Raw genomic sequence first — 20,684 nt, forward strand, 5'->3', positions numbered from 1 at the left:
TCTCCCCTCTGTTGATTTGGTGCTCAATCTATATATGTAGCCAATGAGATCCCACCCCAAATGATCCCAAGGAGATGCAGGGGGCATGAGTCAAGCAATAGGTGAGGTACCAAGGGAGCACAATAACCCCGTCCCGGATGTCCATATAGTGCTTACCAAAGAAATCCATCCTCGAGCGGAGCCCACCTAGAGGGTTAATCCATGTCGTGATAATGTATTTACTATTTTGTATAGATTTCCAACCTGACATGCTCATTCAACTATTACCAAGGGGGAAGGAGGTGAGCAGGGGCCTCTAGAGAGAACTGGAAGGATGAATGGAAATCCATCGCAATTTGAATCAAACAAAGACAAGAAAAGGTCTAGACGAGGCAACAATGAGCTCTACCACTAGGATCAGAGCTCCTCATTGCCTCAGAAGAGCAATAGGCCAGCTAAGAGTATATGTGATGACCGTCTATAGAGTCTTCAAAACTCTAAAGCCAATGAAGAAACCAAACCAAATAAAAAATGGTCCCCAGCCTGAAAGGATGAGCTCTAAACTTAGCCAAAATGATATTGTGGGGATGGACCAATGACATCTGATAATATGTCGAAGAAGTGTTTGGACTCTCAAATGAAGCTAAGTCAGACTCCAAAAGAGAGGCTACACACAATAAAGTCATAGAGGACAATCGACCTAACCAAAGAGTCCAGGATGAACACCTTGGTCATGGTATCTATAATATCCCCCTCTAATGATAAAATTTAATATTTGGAATATAAAGAAATAAACAACTCGTCAATCTTATTCATAAATGTTGTATAGTAGAAATCATAAGAACCCTAAATGTAACAAATCGATTAAAAGAATTGAATATGTGAAATACCATAAATATTAGATCACCCAAACTTAAACGAAAATCAATATATGTATAATTATAGTTCATTATATGTATTGATAATATATAATCTTTACTAAATATATTAATAATTATTCAATGAATCAATACATATATGATTTAAATATTCAACGTTAAAACATAAATAGCAATTCAATATAATACAACTAATATTAAATTAACTAAAATATACATCCAAAGTAATCACATAACATTATGACATGACTAAGGTCCAATCGGTCATATATGATGATAACAACCATTTAATAAATAACCAAAAGAAAGGTTTCAAATGGAACAATCATTGAATACTAATAAGACACGTCACTTGACAAGATAGCGCCTCATATAAATATGGACAAAACTGGTTAAAGTGGGTGTGGAGCAATAAGGAGGAAACATCATATAAAAGTATTACATTGCGATGACTACCTACTTGGACATCAACAAATGAAATGGATGTTAAAAGTGAAAGGGACATTATGGGGAAAATGAAAGAAGGTTATAAAATGTTAAAAATCCCATTCACATGTTTAAGGAAAGGAGACACTAGAAACCCGCTCATATACGTGGAGTAAAGTAATCAAAGGAATACATTATATGATTATTAAATTATGTATATCAAGAAATGTAAGAAATAAACAAATAAAAATACATTCTTAACAAAGGAAAAGTAATTCCACATGTAGGAAATGGAATAGAAGGCCAAAACAAATGAAAGACCTGAAATCATAAAGCTATTGGAATCTTTATTTTCCCTTTTAATGTTTATGTTTAATATATATAAGATTAGAAGCGATAAATATAATAATAAAATATAAGTTATGCCAAAAAAGGTGAGAAATAATTTATAATAAATGATTAGTATATGTATATAATTAAAAATTAGATAAACTATATATATAACGGCCAATAAAATATATATGATATATATTGTAAAATTATGAATTATAAAAAAATTAAAATTATACAAAAAGATATGAATTGTTTGATTTTATAAAATAATGTCTTGAGGGGACATTACAGTATCCTAGAAGTGATATATGAAGTGTTGTCTCTCAAGCATATCTATAGAGTCGAGTCCCTTTTTAAGTTGGGGCTTCATGGAAGGTCTCAAATTGAAATGGGGTCCGGAGAACCTAAGCCCAAACAGGGGTAAGAGGATGTGATCTCAACCTCCATGACCCCTCCAAGGAAGAAGCCAAGAGAACCACATGGTTGGAAAATAATAGAATGGATATCAAAACCAAGTGTAAGTAGCAGCCATCACTAGGGAGCGAAAAGTCTTGAAGGAAAGCCTCAAGCTTGTTGATATGAACACTGAGAGAGAGAGGGGGGGGGGGGGAAGCCCTGCTTCACCCTAATGGTTCTCTAAATAGCATCCAAAAAACCCCATGGAATCCTAAATGTAAAATTTCTGCAAATTCTAAATTTTAGATCTAAGATAATATCTTAATGTTCTTGCTGGTCTGATCGTCCTTAGTATTAGATCTTGAAAATGAAATAATAATATTAATTGTTCTTTTGAAAAATATGTTTTATCACAGCAAGCATTTGTTGATGGCAGAGTTGCTTAAAGAAGCAAACTTGGTGTTTAAATTGTGTCTCCTTTAACTACAACTTCACACACCCTATATACCATAACCAAAGGGTATGTCCCTTAAAGGGACATGACCTTATCTAGGTCGGCTCACAATACTCCCTCAAGATTGGCGCTTAGTAGGTTGTTTCATGTTTAACAAACAATAACAAAGTAGTTAGTGTTTAATGACTAACAAATAATTATTTACCAAGGATCGTAGATCATGCCTATTGAAAGGCTGAAGTATTAATTGCCATTATTTGATAAGAGAAGTTACTTGTGCCATCTACACAGTTAGACCATTATGATTATCAAAGTTACAATATTAACACTCCCTCTTAACTTGATAATCATACTAAGAGAACACATATCTAGCATCATCAATTACGATGAATAAGCTTAGACTAATACTCTATATCTGTCTGAATCTTCTAAGCAAGTGGTATAATGTAACTCATGATACTACATCATATAACCATCTTGTGATATGACTTATCACTTAGACTAGTGATGACAGTATTACATGGAATGCAACACACAAGATAAAATCCAAAGAGTGATTGAATTCTTCATTTATCCAGGTCGTGACTCATAGGAACTAGTAATCCTATATCACAACATGATCCTAAGTTAAGATCTACAAGAACATAGAATAAAGTTTGAAGAATAAATTCTTCCTTCATCCAAGTTGTGATTCATAGGCTTAGAAATGTCTATGTCACAAATGATCTTGAACTCATCTAGATCTAATAGTATTCTCTACTATTCAACACATTATCTAAGAGATCATCATCTCTTATAATGTATCTGCTATTGAACACATTTTTGACTTGATTTGGTTTCTTCATCGGTTTTGTGGTTTTATGGAGACGTGTTGATCGGCATAGATACTCTCATCTGGCATATTGTTCTTTGGTGGAGATTATGAGATCTGACACTTCTACTAGGTCTCGATGTTGGTACGCTTAGGCCACCTCTTTGTTGGGTTCGATCGAGATTGGCATTGATCGTCTTCCTCCTTATCAGTTTTCATTGGATGCTCCTACTCATCTTCTCCCCTCACGTCAGGAGTTGAATGAGCATGTCCGACAAGATATTTATAGACAGTACATTACCACTACCTGGAGTAATCCCTCAGGGAGTCTACGACCTAGGATGGCCTTCTATGCTAAGCATTTTCTTGAGATTCAGGATGGTATTGTTGTTTGCCCTGCTTATCTCTATCAACGCTAGAATCATGCCTTACGGTTTTCTCTAAGCTCATTTAGAGTTGGTTCTCATCGCCTTAGGGTTCGAACTGACCACCATATGAATCGAGCTGATAGGTTATGTCAATTATGTACTTTGGTGGAGGTTGAGACTGAGATCCACTTCATATTCCGTTGTCCTTTTTACTATGAGATCAAAGGGAGATTTTATTGCCTTTTCAGAGACTGTTCTTCTCTTTCAATGTTCTTCAGCTATATTGATCAACGATGTCTTGCACTTTTTCTTTAGGAGGCCACCCATCTTCGAGAGATTACCCTGTCATCTTTTATTCCGCAGGGGCGTACTTCAGATCAACTCATTACCGCCTTTTTCTCTCCCTTGTCTCCTCCACGAGGTTTGAAAAGGCCTTCCACTACTTCTCATTCCAGATTAGTCAAACATTGTACCAATCTCTCCAGGCAGCGATAGTCCTATAGCGGTTCTTCACGACATTCTAAGGCTATGGATAGTTCACAGGTGTACCTCTCTATTACTGATTTCTTTGTGGCAAGGAAGGACCCTTAGTCCTTACCTTGTCTTCTTTATTGTTTGTCTCTTGCTTTTGTTTCTTCTCAGTCACTATTTGGTGCTTTTACTTTGGCCGGCTCTTTTGTTTTATGCTCAGTCCCATAAACCGTTTTGGTTTTTTGTGGACATTAATAGTATTATCTTATCTTATCTATACAAGTACTCATTATCTCAATGAACATCACCTCTTCAATAATGAGTACAGATGGTGGAGCCCATAACAGTCAATATCCTGACAATAAAATTATTTTATTAATAATTTAAAGACTCCAAAATTTTATAATTTAACCATACCAAGTCTTTTCTTGAAGTGATCTATCTTCACTCGAGAGAAAGGTTTGGTAAGAATATCTATTGTCTGATCTACAGTACAAATGTATTCTAATTTTACAGTATTCCTATCTACCATATCTCTAACATAATGGTAAGGAATTTCAATATGCTTGGACCTGTCATGAAAAACTGGATTAATAAAAAGCTTGATGGAACTTTGATTATCACAATGAATAATCGTAGAATTCATGGCTTGACCAAATAATCCCACAAGTAACTTTCTAAGCCAAACTGCTTTCTGAGAGGCCATTGCTGCTGCAATCTATTTGGCTTCTGTGGAACTTTATGCTACTAAAGACTGCTTTCTGCATATTCATGATATCATTGTTGATCCTAAACTGAAACAACATCCTAAAGTACTTTTTCTATCCTTAACACTTCCACCCCAAACTGAGTCTATGAATTCATGTAAATCTAAGTCAACTTTCTCATATTTGAGCCTAAGATTAAGAGTGCTTTGTAAGTATCTCATAATGTGTTTGACTGCCACTAGGTGAATCTCCTTTGGTTCACACATAAATTGACTTCAGGCGTTAATAGCATAGCAAATATCAAGTCTTGTATTTACCAAGTACATAAGGGACCTAATCATCTGTCTGTAGAGAGTAGAATCTATGGAAGGTGATTCTCCTACTGCTTCTTTATGTAGATTAGTCTCCATTGGAGAAGACATAGACTTGCAGCTTCACATTCCAAATCTCTTCAAGATATCTAATGTATAATTTCCTTGATTAAGTATAATGCTGTCAGAATTCTGTCATACTTCCAGTCCTAGGAAGTAATGAAGGAGTCCCAAATCTTTCATCTCAAATTCTTTGATTAGATCTTTCTCACACTGATCTATGAGATGATCATCACCTGTTATTAGTAAATCATCAACATACAGTATCAAAATTACCACATCATCTTTATCCCTTTTATAATATAGATTTGGATCAGCTTCGGTCTTGGAGAATCCTAAGTTGGTGAGATACTTATCAATTCTTTTGTACCAAGCCCTTGGAGCCTGTTTAAGCCCATAGAGAACTTTCTTGTGCCTGCTAACAAAAATGTTACAATCATGAGTTTCAAATCCTTTAGGTTGCTCCAAATATACCTCTTTTGTAATCTTTCCATTCAGTAATGTTGTTTTTACATCCATCTGATGTACTTTCCATCTCTTCAATGTTGCAATGGCTAGGACTGCTCTTACGAAGGTGTATCTGGCAACAGAAGCAAAGGTTTCTTCATGATCAATCCCCTCTTTCTGAGAGAATCCCTTGGCTACAAATCTGGCTTTATATTTTTCAATGCTACCATCTGTAGCATACTTTATTTTAAATATCAACTTGGAAGAAACAACAAATTTTTCTTCAGGTCTTGGAACAATTTCCCAAACATCATTCTTCATAATAGATTGGTATTCTTCTGTCATAGCATCTTTCCAAGCTGTATGTTTAATAGCATCTAAAACATTGGTTGGTTCTAATACAGACAAATCATTCATGTTTTTTGTATAACTAGAGAATCTTCTAGGTCTTTTGCTTTCTCTAACTATTCCAGATGGTGCAGCGAAGTCTTGTGCTTCCTCCACTATTTTAATGGCCCAAAGTGGCCTTTTCTTAGAATTTCGATTTTCTTCAAGATTGAGATTTTGAATTTCATCTTCAATTTCTTCAATGTTCTGCCTCTGAGACTTAGATTCAGTGTTTTCTTCTGAACTAGGTAAAGGAGAGGGCTCTTTTGAAAGCTAGATCTTCTTCAAAAATTACATCCCTACTAAGTTTAATATTTTTCTGACGAGGTATGAAAATCCTATATGCTTTAGATGTTTCACTATACCCGACAAAAATACTTTTCCTCCCGAAGGGTTCTACCTTAGTTCTCTTTTCTTTTGGAACATGTATGTATAGTGGGCACCCAAAAATCCTAAGATGACTTATATTAGGTTTAACCTTAGTAAAGACTTCTTCATGAGTTTTATCTCTTAGGTAGGAGTGAGGACTTCTATTTTGAATATAGACAGCAATACAAGAGGCTTCTACCCAAAGATAATATTCTAGATTTTGATCAAATATCATAGCTCGTGCAACTTCTACAATTGTTCTATGCTTCCTTTCTGCTACCCCATTTTGTTGCAGGTTATAAGGAATAGCATACTCCCTCTTAATTCTTGTTTCTTTACAAAACCTTTTAAACAAATCTGAGGTGTCTCCCCTCCATTATCAGTCCTAAGAGTTTTAATTTTATGTCCTAATAAGTTTTCAGTTAAGGTTTTAAATTCTTCAAATCTCTTCAGAATTTCTTCTGATTCTTTGCATTTTAAGAAGTAAATCCAAGTTTTCCTAGAGAAGTCATCTATAAAAAGTGTATAGTACCAAAATCCTCAAAGAGAAGGAACAAACATAGGTCCACATAAATCTGAGTGGATTAATTTCAAAACATTGTTAGTTTTTCTAGTGCTATCATGAAATGGACTTATGGTGTTCTTACCCAAACCGCATCCTTTGCATATGCCTGAGTGATCTTTATTCAGTTTAGGTAAACCAGTAACCATCTTCTCCATAGTTGATAAGGTTTTGAAATTTAGATGTCCTAACCTTTGTGTCATATTTCGTTTATATCAGCAGCTTCATAAATTGAGACTTGAATAGGTCGACTAGGTTCTTAATTTAATAAAAATACCCTTTTTGCTTTCTTAAATGAGGAGTTCTTAGCCTAAGTTATGACTTTACCGTCCATGAATGCAACATTATGTCCATCATCTTCAAGTGTTGCAACCGAGATTAGATTCCTTTTTATTCTTGGAATATAAAGTATTCCTTTATGAAGAAGAGAACTACCCAACTTTAGTTTCAAGGTGCAATTTCCAATTCCTTTTATAGAATGTGTTGAATTATCACCGATGGTGACTTCGCCATTAACCTTTTCTAATATAGAGTCCAGTGCTTCTTTGTATCATGTAATATGTCGAGATGATCCACTATTAATCAACCATGCTTTACTTGAGACTTCATTTGATAGTGCTGAATACAATACATGATTCTCAGGATCATAATTATCTTCTTCCCTAGTAATGTTTGTATAATTCACTTGTTGTTTAGAATTCTCAGGGAAATTGGATCTATAGTGTCCAAACTTTTCGCATTTGAAGCATTTTATTTTGGATAGATCTTTCTTAGGTTTGTCATTCTTTTGATTACCTATTTTCTTCTTGAAATGCTGTATTAAGAACATGAAGTTCTTCATCTTCAGTTTTCAATTTTCCTCCTTTCTTAAGTTTTCTAGATTCTTCCTGAAGACAATCTCCCTTAAGTCTATTGAAGTCGGGAAGATTATCTCTGGCACTTACTCCTTGTGCAAATGTTTCCCATGAATCTGGTAATCCATCTATAGCCATCAGTGTTAGTTTCGCGTCAAATGATGGTTCCTACAGTTGCAAGTTCATCACTTAAGTTGGCAACCCTTAGGAAGTAAGAATTAATTGATTCTCCCTTCTTTATTTGTATGTGATTTAGTTGCCTTTTTAGTGCGAGAACTCTAGTTGCATTGTTAACCTTATATGAATTTAGTAATGCATTCATCATATCAAATGTTGTTTGATGATGTTTCGTTAGCATGGGTACTATATCATTTTTTACTCCATCTAATATGATCTGAATGGCTTTCCTATTTCCTTTACTCCAGATAGTTTTATGAGGTTCAATAGTAGGTTGTCTGGATGCTGAATCAACAAATTATTTTACATCATTTTCTTCAAGAATCATCATGATACTGAGTTTCCAAGCATCAAAGTGTTCTTTCCCATCAAACCTATCCTCGGGTCTGATTGTGTATGCCATTGAAGATAGGCGAATGATGCTAGATATATATCAAGTCTGGGTATTTAATTTGCAAAGCTCAAATTTGACTACCAGAGCTCTGATACCATGTAAAGTTTCTACAAATTCTAAATTTCAGATCTAAGATAATATCTTAATGTTCTTGTTGGTCTGATCGTCCTTAGTATTAGACCTTGAAAATGAAATGATAATATTAATTGTTCTTCTGAAAAATATGTTTTATCATAGCAAGCATTTGTTTATGGCAGAGTTTCTTAAAGGAGCAGACTTGGTGTTCGAATTGTGTCCTTTAACTACACCTTCACACACCCTATATACCATAACCAAACGGTATGTCCCTTAAAGGGACATGACCCTATCTAGGTCGGCTCACAATACTCCCTTAAGATCAACACTTAGTAGGTTGTTTCATGTTTAACAAACAATAACAAAATAGTTAATGTTTAATGACTAACAAATAATTATTACCAAGGATCGCCGATCATGGCTATTGAAAGGTTGAAGTATTAATAGCCATTTAAAATGGTATTTGATAAGACAAGATACTTGTGCAATCTGCACAATTAGACCATTATGAATATCAAAGTTATAGTATTAACACTAAATCATCCAACAACACTCTCATATAACCTCGCGATAATCGTCAAGAGGGACTCTAAAACCTCAATGGCCCTAAGTCTCTAGAAGAGAACTGCTTGAGAAACAGAAACAAATGCTTCATGAAGGTCTACAAAGCCACAATAGAATTTCGTCAAGTGGTGCCAAGCCTCCTTAATATAGCCTGCAGAGTCAAAATGTGGTCCATGCTCTAAAAATCTCTATGAAAACTAGCAGTGTCGTCGATCAAGCTCCCTAGATAAGAGAGTGTTTAACATGGCGGCATAGATTTAGGCAAACATATGCCCAACCATAATGGTCATGCAGTTGTTCAAGTCTAAGACGGACCCGTACTTATGGATCAAATCGATAATAAGCCATAGCCAAGAGTCGAAGAAGTTAGTGCAAATGATTCTATTAAAGAGCACTCTGAGAAAGGAGCCCAGAACCATAATACCAAACATGAAAATCTCCACTTGGAACCCTTCCTCATCTATTGTCTTGCTATTGTTCATGCATTTAACTACCTCATTGATGTTGGAGAAACTGAAGAGGTGGTAAAGAGGCGGGGGGTGAGTTGGAAAGGGGAATGGTTGGAGATATCATAGAGAGAGGAGGTGTGGAAAACAAGGGAATTGTGATCTAGTGTGGAGAGGGGGGGAGGATGGCAAGAGAGCATGGTGCGCTAAAAAAGCTTCATAGATTGCAAGAGGGAGGCACAAAGGGATCTACACTACAACAACAAGAACGTACATCTCTTGTGACAAAGAAACTAGCAATAGGCGAGTCTCAATTGGAGGAACGGTGGAGAAAGGGTGGAGAAACTCAAGTGAGCCGAGCAATTAAAGGACTTACAGTCCTCATCAAACCACTGATTCATGAGGCAAGTACTCCTATGTTGGGGCTATGGGTGAGGGAGGAGGTGCAATAAAAGAGGTCAAGGGATCCCAGGGGAGGAGTCTTCTAAAGTGGTGGAGAAGGAGGTCACGATCACTCTCAATGAAGCAAATGGAGATTTGGGTGGGGGGATTGTCACAAGAGAGGGGTTGAGGGAGCGAAGGGGGTTGAAGGGGAGACAGGGGACTTAGAGTGAGACTAAGGAGGGTGTGATTGAGTAGGCGGAGGCGAGAGATGCTGAAGTGATTGATGGAGGGGATGGAGGAAGTACCAAAGAGAACATAGTCAACAACGTTCATGTCATTGCAATGAGGCCATCAAGTGAAAATACCAAAACCAGGAAAACAAGAAAGCCCATTCAAGTTCACTTACTCTGAGGACTCGCATAATTGTAGTAGATGGTGGTCGTATCTAGTGAGGGGTCCCTGGTTGTCCTTAAAATAATGATGCAATCCCAAGGTCTCCAGATTCGATTCGGCCATACAAACTAGATCAAACCAAAGATCGTGGAGCAGGGTCTACAAGTCTATGGACCATGCATTAAAGTATCCCAAAATGATGATGTCATCACAATAGAGAATCTAGTAATGTGCTCAAGAAGGTCCTCATAAGGGTCACCCCCCTTCGCGTTGTGAATTGCGAAGTACGAGGAAGCCTGTGGAAAATAACATACTGAGATGAAGATGTCTTTGTAATGTGGCGTCATTTGAACAATGCAGATCCGCATGAATCTCGCAAAATTATCAAAGTGAACCATGGAAATAGTATTGAAGAGGCAATCTCTAACGAAACAAGCAACCCCACCAAACCCCTCGACCTCACCAAAACACCTAACCTCATCTCTAAAAACAGACAGCTACTGATAACTAGAGATGTCAGGGAGAGGACGAATGGGGCTCTCATGAGTCTTGGTAGCAAGGAGAATGTTAGCAAAACCAAGAGCGTCCTTAAAAGGACATGTATTATTGTCGTTCCAACAATTGATATGCAGAGAACCACTAAGAGGCTATGTGTTGCCCTATTGTCAGTGACCATCATTTAGCCTTATTGGCCGACCTTGATTCCTATCCAAACGGAGGAGAATCCTAAATACAATCCCTGAGGTTCCTGATAACATCCCATTTTAGTTGCGTCTAGCCTCCACAAGTCCCGGAGAATGTCTCAACTCTGCCACCTTTGATCTAGCAAAGGTCCTCGATGAGATAAATCTTAGTGGGAAGAGGAAAAAAATTCCTCCTTGCCCTAAGAACTCAAAGACAATCAGCCAATAAAAGAAACTAGATGAAGAGGGTGTGTCATGGCCAACCCATGCCCTACCAAGTGTGATGCATGTAATGTCTACCTGCTCAATTAGGAAAAAATGACCAGCTAAAATGGGCTCGGCGGAGGAGGAAGGCCCTAAACTCTCAGATTGAGCTCGCGAGTACGCCTAACCCGTTCATCTATCAGTCTAGCCTGAACTAACTCTTCAACACCAAAGAGAAGCGTAGAAGTAGTGGTACTGCAAACTGATGCCCAAGATTGTATTTTCTTATCAGTTTCAACAATGAAATTGTCATAGGAAGAACATAATTCAATTTGTTTAGCTTTGAGTTTGGAAAGGTTAGATTCTTTGGCCATGAATATTGAGATGTTGAAGTAAATAAGTTGACGAAGCTCAACATTCTCAGTTACCATCTTCAAGATGAAGGTAGTGAGGTCTGATACAAAAGCCTTCATGGCTGAATTGTCCTGTTGAAGTTGCAGAAGACGTTCAAAGAGTTTATGGAAGTCCAATCAAGAATTTGAAGGCATTGATAAGTGATGAGAGGAATGGAGAAGACCATAGGTTTCACCATAAGTTCCCCACCCTCAAAATCTGACATTGCATCAGGTCCTGGAAAAATTGGCAGCAACTAGACAAAGAAGACAATGCACTGAACAGCAAGAGCAATCCAAAACCCGGGAGAACACTCCACAGCACAAGAGAAAAGAGCCACGAACAACAACCACAACCAGTGAATAAAGTTTCGGCGAAAAATGGGAACACAAGAAGCAGTGGACACGACTAAAAGAGCCCAACAGGGAGTATGGAAATGGAAAACAAAACAGAGGCACGCAAAAAATACCAGTGGCAAAACTGAAACTCTTGTCGAAGAGAAACACGTGCATGCAGCAAAGAGCAGTGGCAAAAGAGAAACTGAAACTCTCATCAAGGAAAAACTCCCCCATCAAAGAGGAACAGACACCTGATCTGAGAAAGCACGCAGCGAAACCAGTGAAAGGTCAGAAATGCAAAGCAACAGTTGTTCCTACAAAGACAACGAGAGAGGAGGAAAAGAGAAGGTCAAAATGAAAGGAAACGACAATGAATACACAGCAAAAGACCACGGTGGCATGGGTAAAGGAAATGCAGTGTGGGTGAGACAAGAACAACCACGGAGAAGCTAAGGAAAAATATTGCAGGCCAACGGTGAAAGAGCTTGCAGAGTGATGGTCACAGGAAATCGCACAGAGAGCAATCATCAGGAAGATTTGGTAAGAGACTCATTCTATTTTGGCATTCTCTAATATTAGGTATTTGGTTGGTTTAAAAATTAGATTCCTATTTGTTGAAAAGAGAAAAATAAAAGCTCCAATCATAAGGCAAGGCTGGGTGAAAAATTGTAACTATTTGTACATTTTTTGTCTTTCACTTTAATTCTGTACTAAGGAGATAAAATTTAAAATAGTTTTTCTAATATTTTGCGTGTCATTATAAATAGCATCCAGCTTTCCCATTTGAAAAATTTATGAAAGGGGGGATGGCTACAGCTGGCAATAGGCATAGAACTTTCGAGATTATGGTGAGAACACACTTAGAGACAAGTGGTGATGTTTAAAGTGAACTGAGGGCTACATGTTGAGCATGTGCATATGCTGCAAACATTGTGTGAATCAATTGCAGGCATGAGATCAGCAACTCCACCCACTAAATTAGCTTTGAAGGTGACGTCAAGGAACTTCGGATATTTAAGAAATGCACTCAGTAACCAGCTTAGAGATGAAATCAGCTTAGAGATGAAATAAAAGGTCATTAGAAGAGAACTGCAGTGGACCTCGCACAAATAGAAGAGAAATTCCTGAGATTACAATTTCCTGATTGGAGCCTTAAGCAACAATGAGCAAAGTGAGAAAAAGACTCAAACAACATGCTTGGCGGACATAACAAGGACTTCAAAAGCATCCAGTGTTTGCACTTCATGCATGGTAATTTGAGTATTTCCTACACCCATAAGTTTTCACCCCTTTCTTTTGCACATCTTTGGTATAGTGTTTTACAACACCATTATTATCAGACTATTTGAATCATGGAAGCCCTCTAGCATGTGTCTGGGATTATGGTGCCATTTTAAATCAGTTGTCACACCAAACAGAGTAACTTAAAATCTTTAAGGCCCTCAAGACTATAAATTAGAAAAGATCCTCATGATGCATCAATTTAACATTAATCAACTACATGTTTATGTATGTCTTCATGTACTGGCATGGATTCTAATGTCAGTGCACTCTTGAATTAGGTCTTCCATAAGAAAATTAATCAACACGTAAATCTCTTATGAAGGACATCACATGATAGAATATGACCTTATGAAGCTTTTCTATAAATTTGGATACTCTACGATCGATATGCGTTACTACAAATTACTATAAGACTACTGTCTAGACCTGTAATAGGCTAATGTACTTAAAAGTTGACTGCAGAAGAGTTGAACTTGGCAGCACGAGCATAATGGTAATGCTTCTAGGTTGCCAAAAAAAACATGATGAAACTAAATGATGCAAGATTGCTATTACACCGTAGATGCTCCTACATCAACCCCTTCTTCAAAAGAACATCAAGCCTATCTTATACATCCAAAGAGAAATTTCTAGATGATTTTTCCTCAGCCACTGAAAGGTACCTGGATTTGCTACTTCATTTTCAAAGGCCAATGCCTATATTGGTCCCACTAGACATCACTGTTTTTATTGTCAGAGATTAGTAGCTCTATCTATCAATCAATCTCTCTATTATTGATCAACTTAATTTAGAAACCCCTCGGATGCCTCTCTTAACCTCCTTCCTTTGTTAGATAGCATACATAGATTCAAGTCATTTATACTTCTAAATAGACTCTCAACCCCAATCAAGACTTTTATGCCGAGCAATTCCTACAAACTGTGAATGAATCCATCATTTGAAGTTTGAACTAACCACCCCAAGCATCATTGGTCGCATAGCTTGCGGATCGTCCTTGGCGAGCAAAGGCAGTGCTCCAAGCATTTATAAGTTGATATTAACTATTGTGATTCATTAAAAATTCATTAAGTGATACAATCTGTTGACTTTATTTCTTCCAAGTAGTGACTTGGGAACATTTAATTTCTCACTAACTTGTCTACCACCTCATGTGGGCACAATATCATCTTTATAAAGACTCATATTGTTATTTAACACATTTGTTTTCCATTCAAATCAAAGGTGTCTGGTTACTACATCAGTATCACTTTTGAGCATAAGTTTTTACGAGCTACCTCTAAAGCTATCAAGTTGATTCACCTCCTTTCAGCACATAATAAACATTTATAGGTGTGAAAAGTCCCTTGAATACTGCTGATTTCTACAAATGGGAATAGTCAATGGTGGCATCATTTTTCCAATGCTACACTAACATACCCCATCCCCTCATTCTTATTTTTGATGTTTCAGTGTGAAGGACCTACCAGCACCCCTGCCTGATAACTTGGTCCATGAAACCAAACATACATTGTTATAAACTTCTCTATTCCTATCGATTCATCTGACTTGCATTTGAAAAAATTTCATCAATTTTAAGTGTTATGAGATAGTCCATAAGTGGAACCCTGCTTCTTCGAATTCTGATTCATCACCTTATCCAAAGACACCCCTCGTAGACTTTATCAAATCCAACATTGGTTCTCTCATGATGGTGGAAGGCGATGCCACTGATTTTTTGGCACAAAGCTTGGAATGTTTATGTGACAACACCATTTTGTAGTCTTGGCATCCATCTTATGTTCATGTCCATCCCCTTTGTCTATTTCACAAGGATCCTTCTACAGCGAATCATTGCATTTGTATTTAGAAATTATTATGATGGATTTATGGATTTAACCGCTTTGGATTTACCACCTGCAGGTATGCTTTTTAGTATTTAATTATTTTAAAAAATCTAGGGTTCTTTCCACCATACCACAATCCTAATATAACAAAATTTACATGGGTCCCATTGCTCAACTAAAGTGACTCTTAAATACTAGTATAATTTATTAATGGCAAATAAGGTCACCTTAGTAAATTAAATCAAAACTCATAAATTCATATTTTGTTAAAAAACTGCTTGCATGAATGCCAACATTCTCATGTGTTATATGTATGTATAGATTAGATATGTGTCAGTAAACATTTGTCCTACATTTAATATATATAAGCAAACCCTTCCACATTACAATTTGTACACATTGATGCACAAAGCATGACATTTTGTTTTAGCCATTTTGCAAAGTTAATATAAAAATGGATAAATTTTCAAGCAGTTTATTTACAAATAAAATCTTAAATCACAGAAAATCTGAGAAGGATAAGCAAAACCATTGTACCTGTAATAGCATAGAGTGCACAAAGAGCATGAAAATCAAGCGATCGGTCCTGTCAAAAAATCAATGATAGATTTAAATAAATAATCTAAAGTCTAGAAAGATAACTGACATATATAACCACTGATCAGTTACAAAAATTGTGGTACAACTACCATGTGTATGGAACAGAAATGAACCCAGAAAAAAATGAAATAATAAGGATCGAAAGAAAAGGTGATATGCACCACCAATTTTGTATTGATATTGGAAAAAGTTTAATAGGGAACCTGAGAAAGGCAAGCTCAGACCACTATCAAAAAACAGTTTAGCAGCAGCAAATGATAGGCTTGGGAATCCCACCACCTAGAAGTAAAAATAAGCTATCTAGAAATAGAAGTCATTTACCATGGGTATTAAAATCAAGGGGCTGAAAAGAAACTTTTTTCAGAGAGCCGAGGTACTAAAAGACTAATTTATTATAAAGAGTATACGCCCTAAATCTACAAGTGACATGATCATCCAAATCATACTTTGCAAACTCTTCGAACACTTCCCGAGTTGCTGAGTACTCTCCATTTTTTTTGTTGGGAAAGTACTCTCAAGTTTAATTCTCGTGTTTTTATAGACACAAAAAACTAGGGGTAAAAATGTCAATGCAAGTAAAATGATGGTTAAAATATGTTTTTCACATGCTGTTTTTGCTACAAAACCATGCATTTTCTCTTTCAAGAGGTCAATTTTTTACTTAATACATTTTGTGATTGAATTTTACAAAAAAAAATGTGTTTCTTTAGGAGAATTTAATATTTAGTTTTTCTAAGTTGAAGAGTTTTTGTCTTCTCTGGGTTGTTGCGGAGTTGAAAATTTTGGGCTTGACGAGTACTCTCCAAGTCCGAGTATGCAAACTATGATCCAAACGCCATTGATATACTCAAACATGATGTACACATTAGTTCAATCATTTCTTTTATTGCTTATGAATATTGGTGCCTACTAGACTGTTCTTTGTTTGCAAGCAATGTGCATTTTTGACAAGTTAATAGCTTACAACATTTTCCTGAACTCTTTATAAAACAGAGATACAACTATAAATATAAATTTAAAAGAGAGAGCCAATACATGGGTGTATGGTTTAATGTTATGTCAATTGGCTGTTTGATGATAGATATTGAAGTCAAGTCCTATTACAGACATTAATTTGACAGTTGCACTGGTCCTTTGTGGATGAGGCTTTTCAATGTACAAGGATGAGGCCCCCTGTAAGCAGCCTCCATGTTTGGGGCTGGTCAAACACCAAATCTACCAATATAATAAATAATAAAAATGAGAATTCCACATATCAAAATGCTGATTAGGGTGCTAATTTTAATTTTTAAGAATTGTTTGTTGCTTGTAATATCTGCTACTCAATTCATTCTTTAACAGCCTATTCGGAATGTGTAAACTATTTCCTTGAAGACTTCTCTTGTAGTTTAACAAAAATAAGTCAAGAGCACTCACAAAGTACACAAACACCTCTAAGGTAATAATATTAAACTTAACGAAGCAAAAAAAATGGCAGTGTAGGAATCTACTGAGTTCTTTTTATTATTGGATTCTAATATAAATATAGTTTTAAAATATTCTTACATTTTATAAACAATCTATATTTATATACATAAAGCTATCAAATAATCAAAAGAGTGTTTCACAGAAATTGGGATGAGTTTTTGTCATCAACGTTTTCAAATTGTGAATCTGTATTTTCAAATGTTTTCAAATTATGAACTATACTGGCAATGGGAAATACAGTTCGTTTGTCCCTAAACTTATCACCAATCAATGTTAACAATAAAGATGGAACTACCTATTAAACTTATTGTGACCATCTAAGGCCAAATAAAACTACCTACCTTAATGTGGGAAAATCCAGATGTAACAATATTTTTTTCAGTAACTAAAGTTTCTCCACGTATCTTTAATTACCTTCAACAAATGTCAACACCAAAAAGAATGAGGATGCTAATGCATCAACCCACATTATCATCCAAAAGTTAAAACACAGCTTCACATTGGCTAAGCTTTCCGGTACATGTAATGACTTAGAATCCTCCGCAATGTCCCCCTTTTTCTAAGGTTGAATTTAGTGAATAGTAACATAATAAATAGTAAATACGATATTAAAAGAACTAAACAATAAATAAGAAGTAAATTAATTAATAGATTATAATGAATTACAATATGTCCGTATTAAAATACCCGATAAATATCTGAGTGTGCTTGTGCATATCTCAGACAAGTGTCAAAGCATTCCTCACCACTGTCTACTATAGAGAAATCATTAAAATAAATACAATCAAGAACAATGGACATAGACAATCTCGGTGTTTTCTACTCTCAGATTAAAGAGTATAGAGTTGCACGGTACTAGTTTTTTCAGAAAACGCTACAGAGGAGCTTGATACTTCTCTTCTAATATCACAGAGACAGCAAATGAGGATCAGACCATATGAATAGCTGCTACATGGAAGATCAGCAATCATAATAAAGGCTGTGATTTGCAGTAAAAGCATATATTAAACCAATAATAATAGCACCTAACTAAAACATATACCATTCACAAGTCAGCCACTTGACAGAGACTACCCTGTCTATGAAACACGAGGGCCATGTTCAAATGTGCAACCAATATGAATGCGTGGGTCTACATAAAGAGATGATAATGTGCAGATTGATTATTACCAACTCACACAACTATAAGATTTCAGCTTGAAGCAAAGGATAAATCAATAATACATGAATAAGACAACGATCCATAGAATATTATATTTATTGCATTATGTTTATAATACCAATCATAGATGGAACAATATGAAAAGTAACAACCAAATGTACCATTGAAATTAGTTAAGATTGCAAACAATAATAAAGAGATTCAATTAAAGACGTGATTAATCAATTATCCTTGAAAAGATGCGATCTCTTGTAGTGAAATGGACATGTCTTTTTGACACCAAAAGATATAACCAAGGTTGCACGGGGATGGGGGTACTTGGGGCACTTAGGGTACCAATACAGATACGAGTACGGCTATTTTTCATAATAGGGGATGGGGGTACTTGGGTATGTCCAACTTTATTTTTAATTGTACTTTTATATTTATATAAAATCTGAAATTATGAGTCATGACAAAGGTTTTTCAAAACAAGAACACTGATAAAGTTTGCAAATGTAATGTATTGTTTTCAGTTTCAGATTTACTATATGTTACTAAGAATAATATATGATAAATGTTTAGATGCATAACAGAGAAGGAAGACTTTAAACATGAACAAAAAGATCATAAATCATATGACAATGATCTATTGCAAATGATAAACTTTTGACATGAACAGTGATGAAGTTTGTATCAAAGTTTCAACTGATTAGGTATTAAATTAAGCTTGATAAACAAGAAGCTGATACACAAACAGAAAACCAAAAAAACAATAATCAGAAATCTTAATCAAGGTCCTTAGCTATATGATGCTTTCCACCGAGTATCCGGTACTTGGGATACATGTACCCAGTACTTGGGTACGTGGGTACAAGTACCAGGGGTGTGGGTACAAGTACCCATGCAACCTTGGATATAACCATTTAATGATGAAAGATGTATATGGGGAATCAGCATCCACCACTGGGAGAAGAATTCACTAACTCATTATCAAATTTAAATCATAAATATTAAATAGGAGCATATCATTAGCCAGAAAATAAGAACAACACGGCATTCATCATCCCAATGTGGAAGAAGTAACAAAGATCACCTCACAACAAACATCAACCAATCAGATACATTAAGACAAATCTGACCAGCGATCTGAGGATCATTAAACATAGACAAATATTATTGAGAAACAAGGATCACTTCTGCAAATGTAATAGCATTGCCATCATATTGATGTGTTCCAAATGCAAATTCGAATGACTTACAAATATGAGAGGAGACATGTCTCATGAATGGTTAATCATTATTAAATAATATATTAACAATAACATATAAATATATAACTACATATATACAGTATTATATATATTATATTATATTATATATGTGTGTATATGCATACATATATAAGTAGATATAAGAGTATTTTCTAAATGATGATTTACCAATAACCATAAATGATTTATCTCCAGGTCAATTCAATCCGATTGAAGCTACAACCTTAACACTCCCTCTTAGCCAGGGAGAATTGTTATAGAACACATTATGCTCTCAAGTATATGGAGACATATCATCTCAATATGATATTCTTAGAATGGCATATTTAAGGATATCAACATATATCCATTAACTTACATGTTATCTTTCAATATAATCTGGAGTATGCTTGAAAAGAAATATCAATCATTTGATATTCATCATACTTATATTCTTTTGGTATGTGCACTGGCATTAAGTCCTCGATGCCTACCAATAGAATATGTTATATCTTGGAAAGATGTGTGTTATCTGATCTTCGGCACTCCAGGGTAATAACTAAATGTAGTCAATTAGATAACAATCATGATCTCAAGGGCAACCACTTAATGCAATCCATCATAACAAGTATCATGACCTCCGACACACTCTGGGACATCAACTTAACGTAGTTTGTCATTGTTGGTGTAAATAAGTATTCACTATTTACACTTACTTAAGTTTACTTAGGTTTATGCATTATTTAATTATTTTGCATTATTTTTATTTGTGAGACACTTAAGAGTTTGTGCACTCTTGTGAGTTGTCTTGATGACATCACAGGGGGTCTGCACCTCTTTTAAGCACATGTTGTCTACAACATAGGAATCTTCTACACACATATGACACTTTGTCATTCTTATCCATTCATCTAGAATGTTGGATAAGGTGCTTAGTTGTCTTATCTTCTGGTTGTTTCTAGAGACATTCTAAGTGCTTCCTGAGAGACCTTTATATACAGGCACTCCTAGTATACTCTTAATCATGGCATATTGAATACATTGTCATTCTCATCATACTCTCTCTCTCTTTGATCTACTGTGTGCTTGTGTTTGAGTTCTTAGTTCCTGGGTGAATCTTGCCCTTAGGCAAATTCTTACAGCCATGATGTGTTTATTATCACAATCTCCGGCACATTCCAAGACAACAATTTAATTTAATCTATCATGATAATATAAAAAGAACAACAAATGTAGTTTCATTAATGTCAT

General features: G+C 35.7%; 1 protein-coding gene across 2 annotated transcripts in view; it reads right to left on the minus strand.

Annotated features, from left to right (window-relative positions):
• LOC149529437 (alpha,alpha-trehalose-phosphate synthase [UDP-forming] 1-like) overlaps positions 1-20,684 on the minus strand; it is a 230,767-nt gene that overhangs the window by 135,380 nt on the left and 74,703 nt on the right. For both annotated transcript variants that reach the window (XM_089807954.1, XM_089807955.1), the window contains one exon: positions 15,510-15,558. In XM_089807954.1, coding sequence (XP_089664080.1) covers positions 15,510-15,558 — 49 coding nt within the window. The remainder of the gene's footprint in view (positions 1-15,509; positions 15,559-20,684) is intronic.

Source organism: Cupressus sempervirens, chromosome 11, assembly GCF_028749045.1.
Source record: "Cupressus sempervirens isolate cs-2001-9-10 chromosome 11, ASM2874904v1, whole genome shotgun sequence".
Classification (NCBI taxonomy): Eukaryota; Viridiplantae; Streptophyta; class Pinopsida; order Cupressales; family Cupressaceae; genus Cupressus; species Cupressus sempervirens.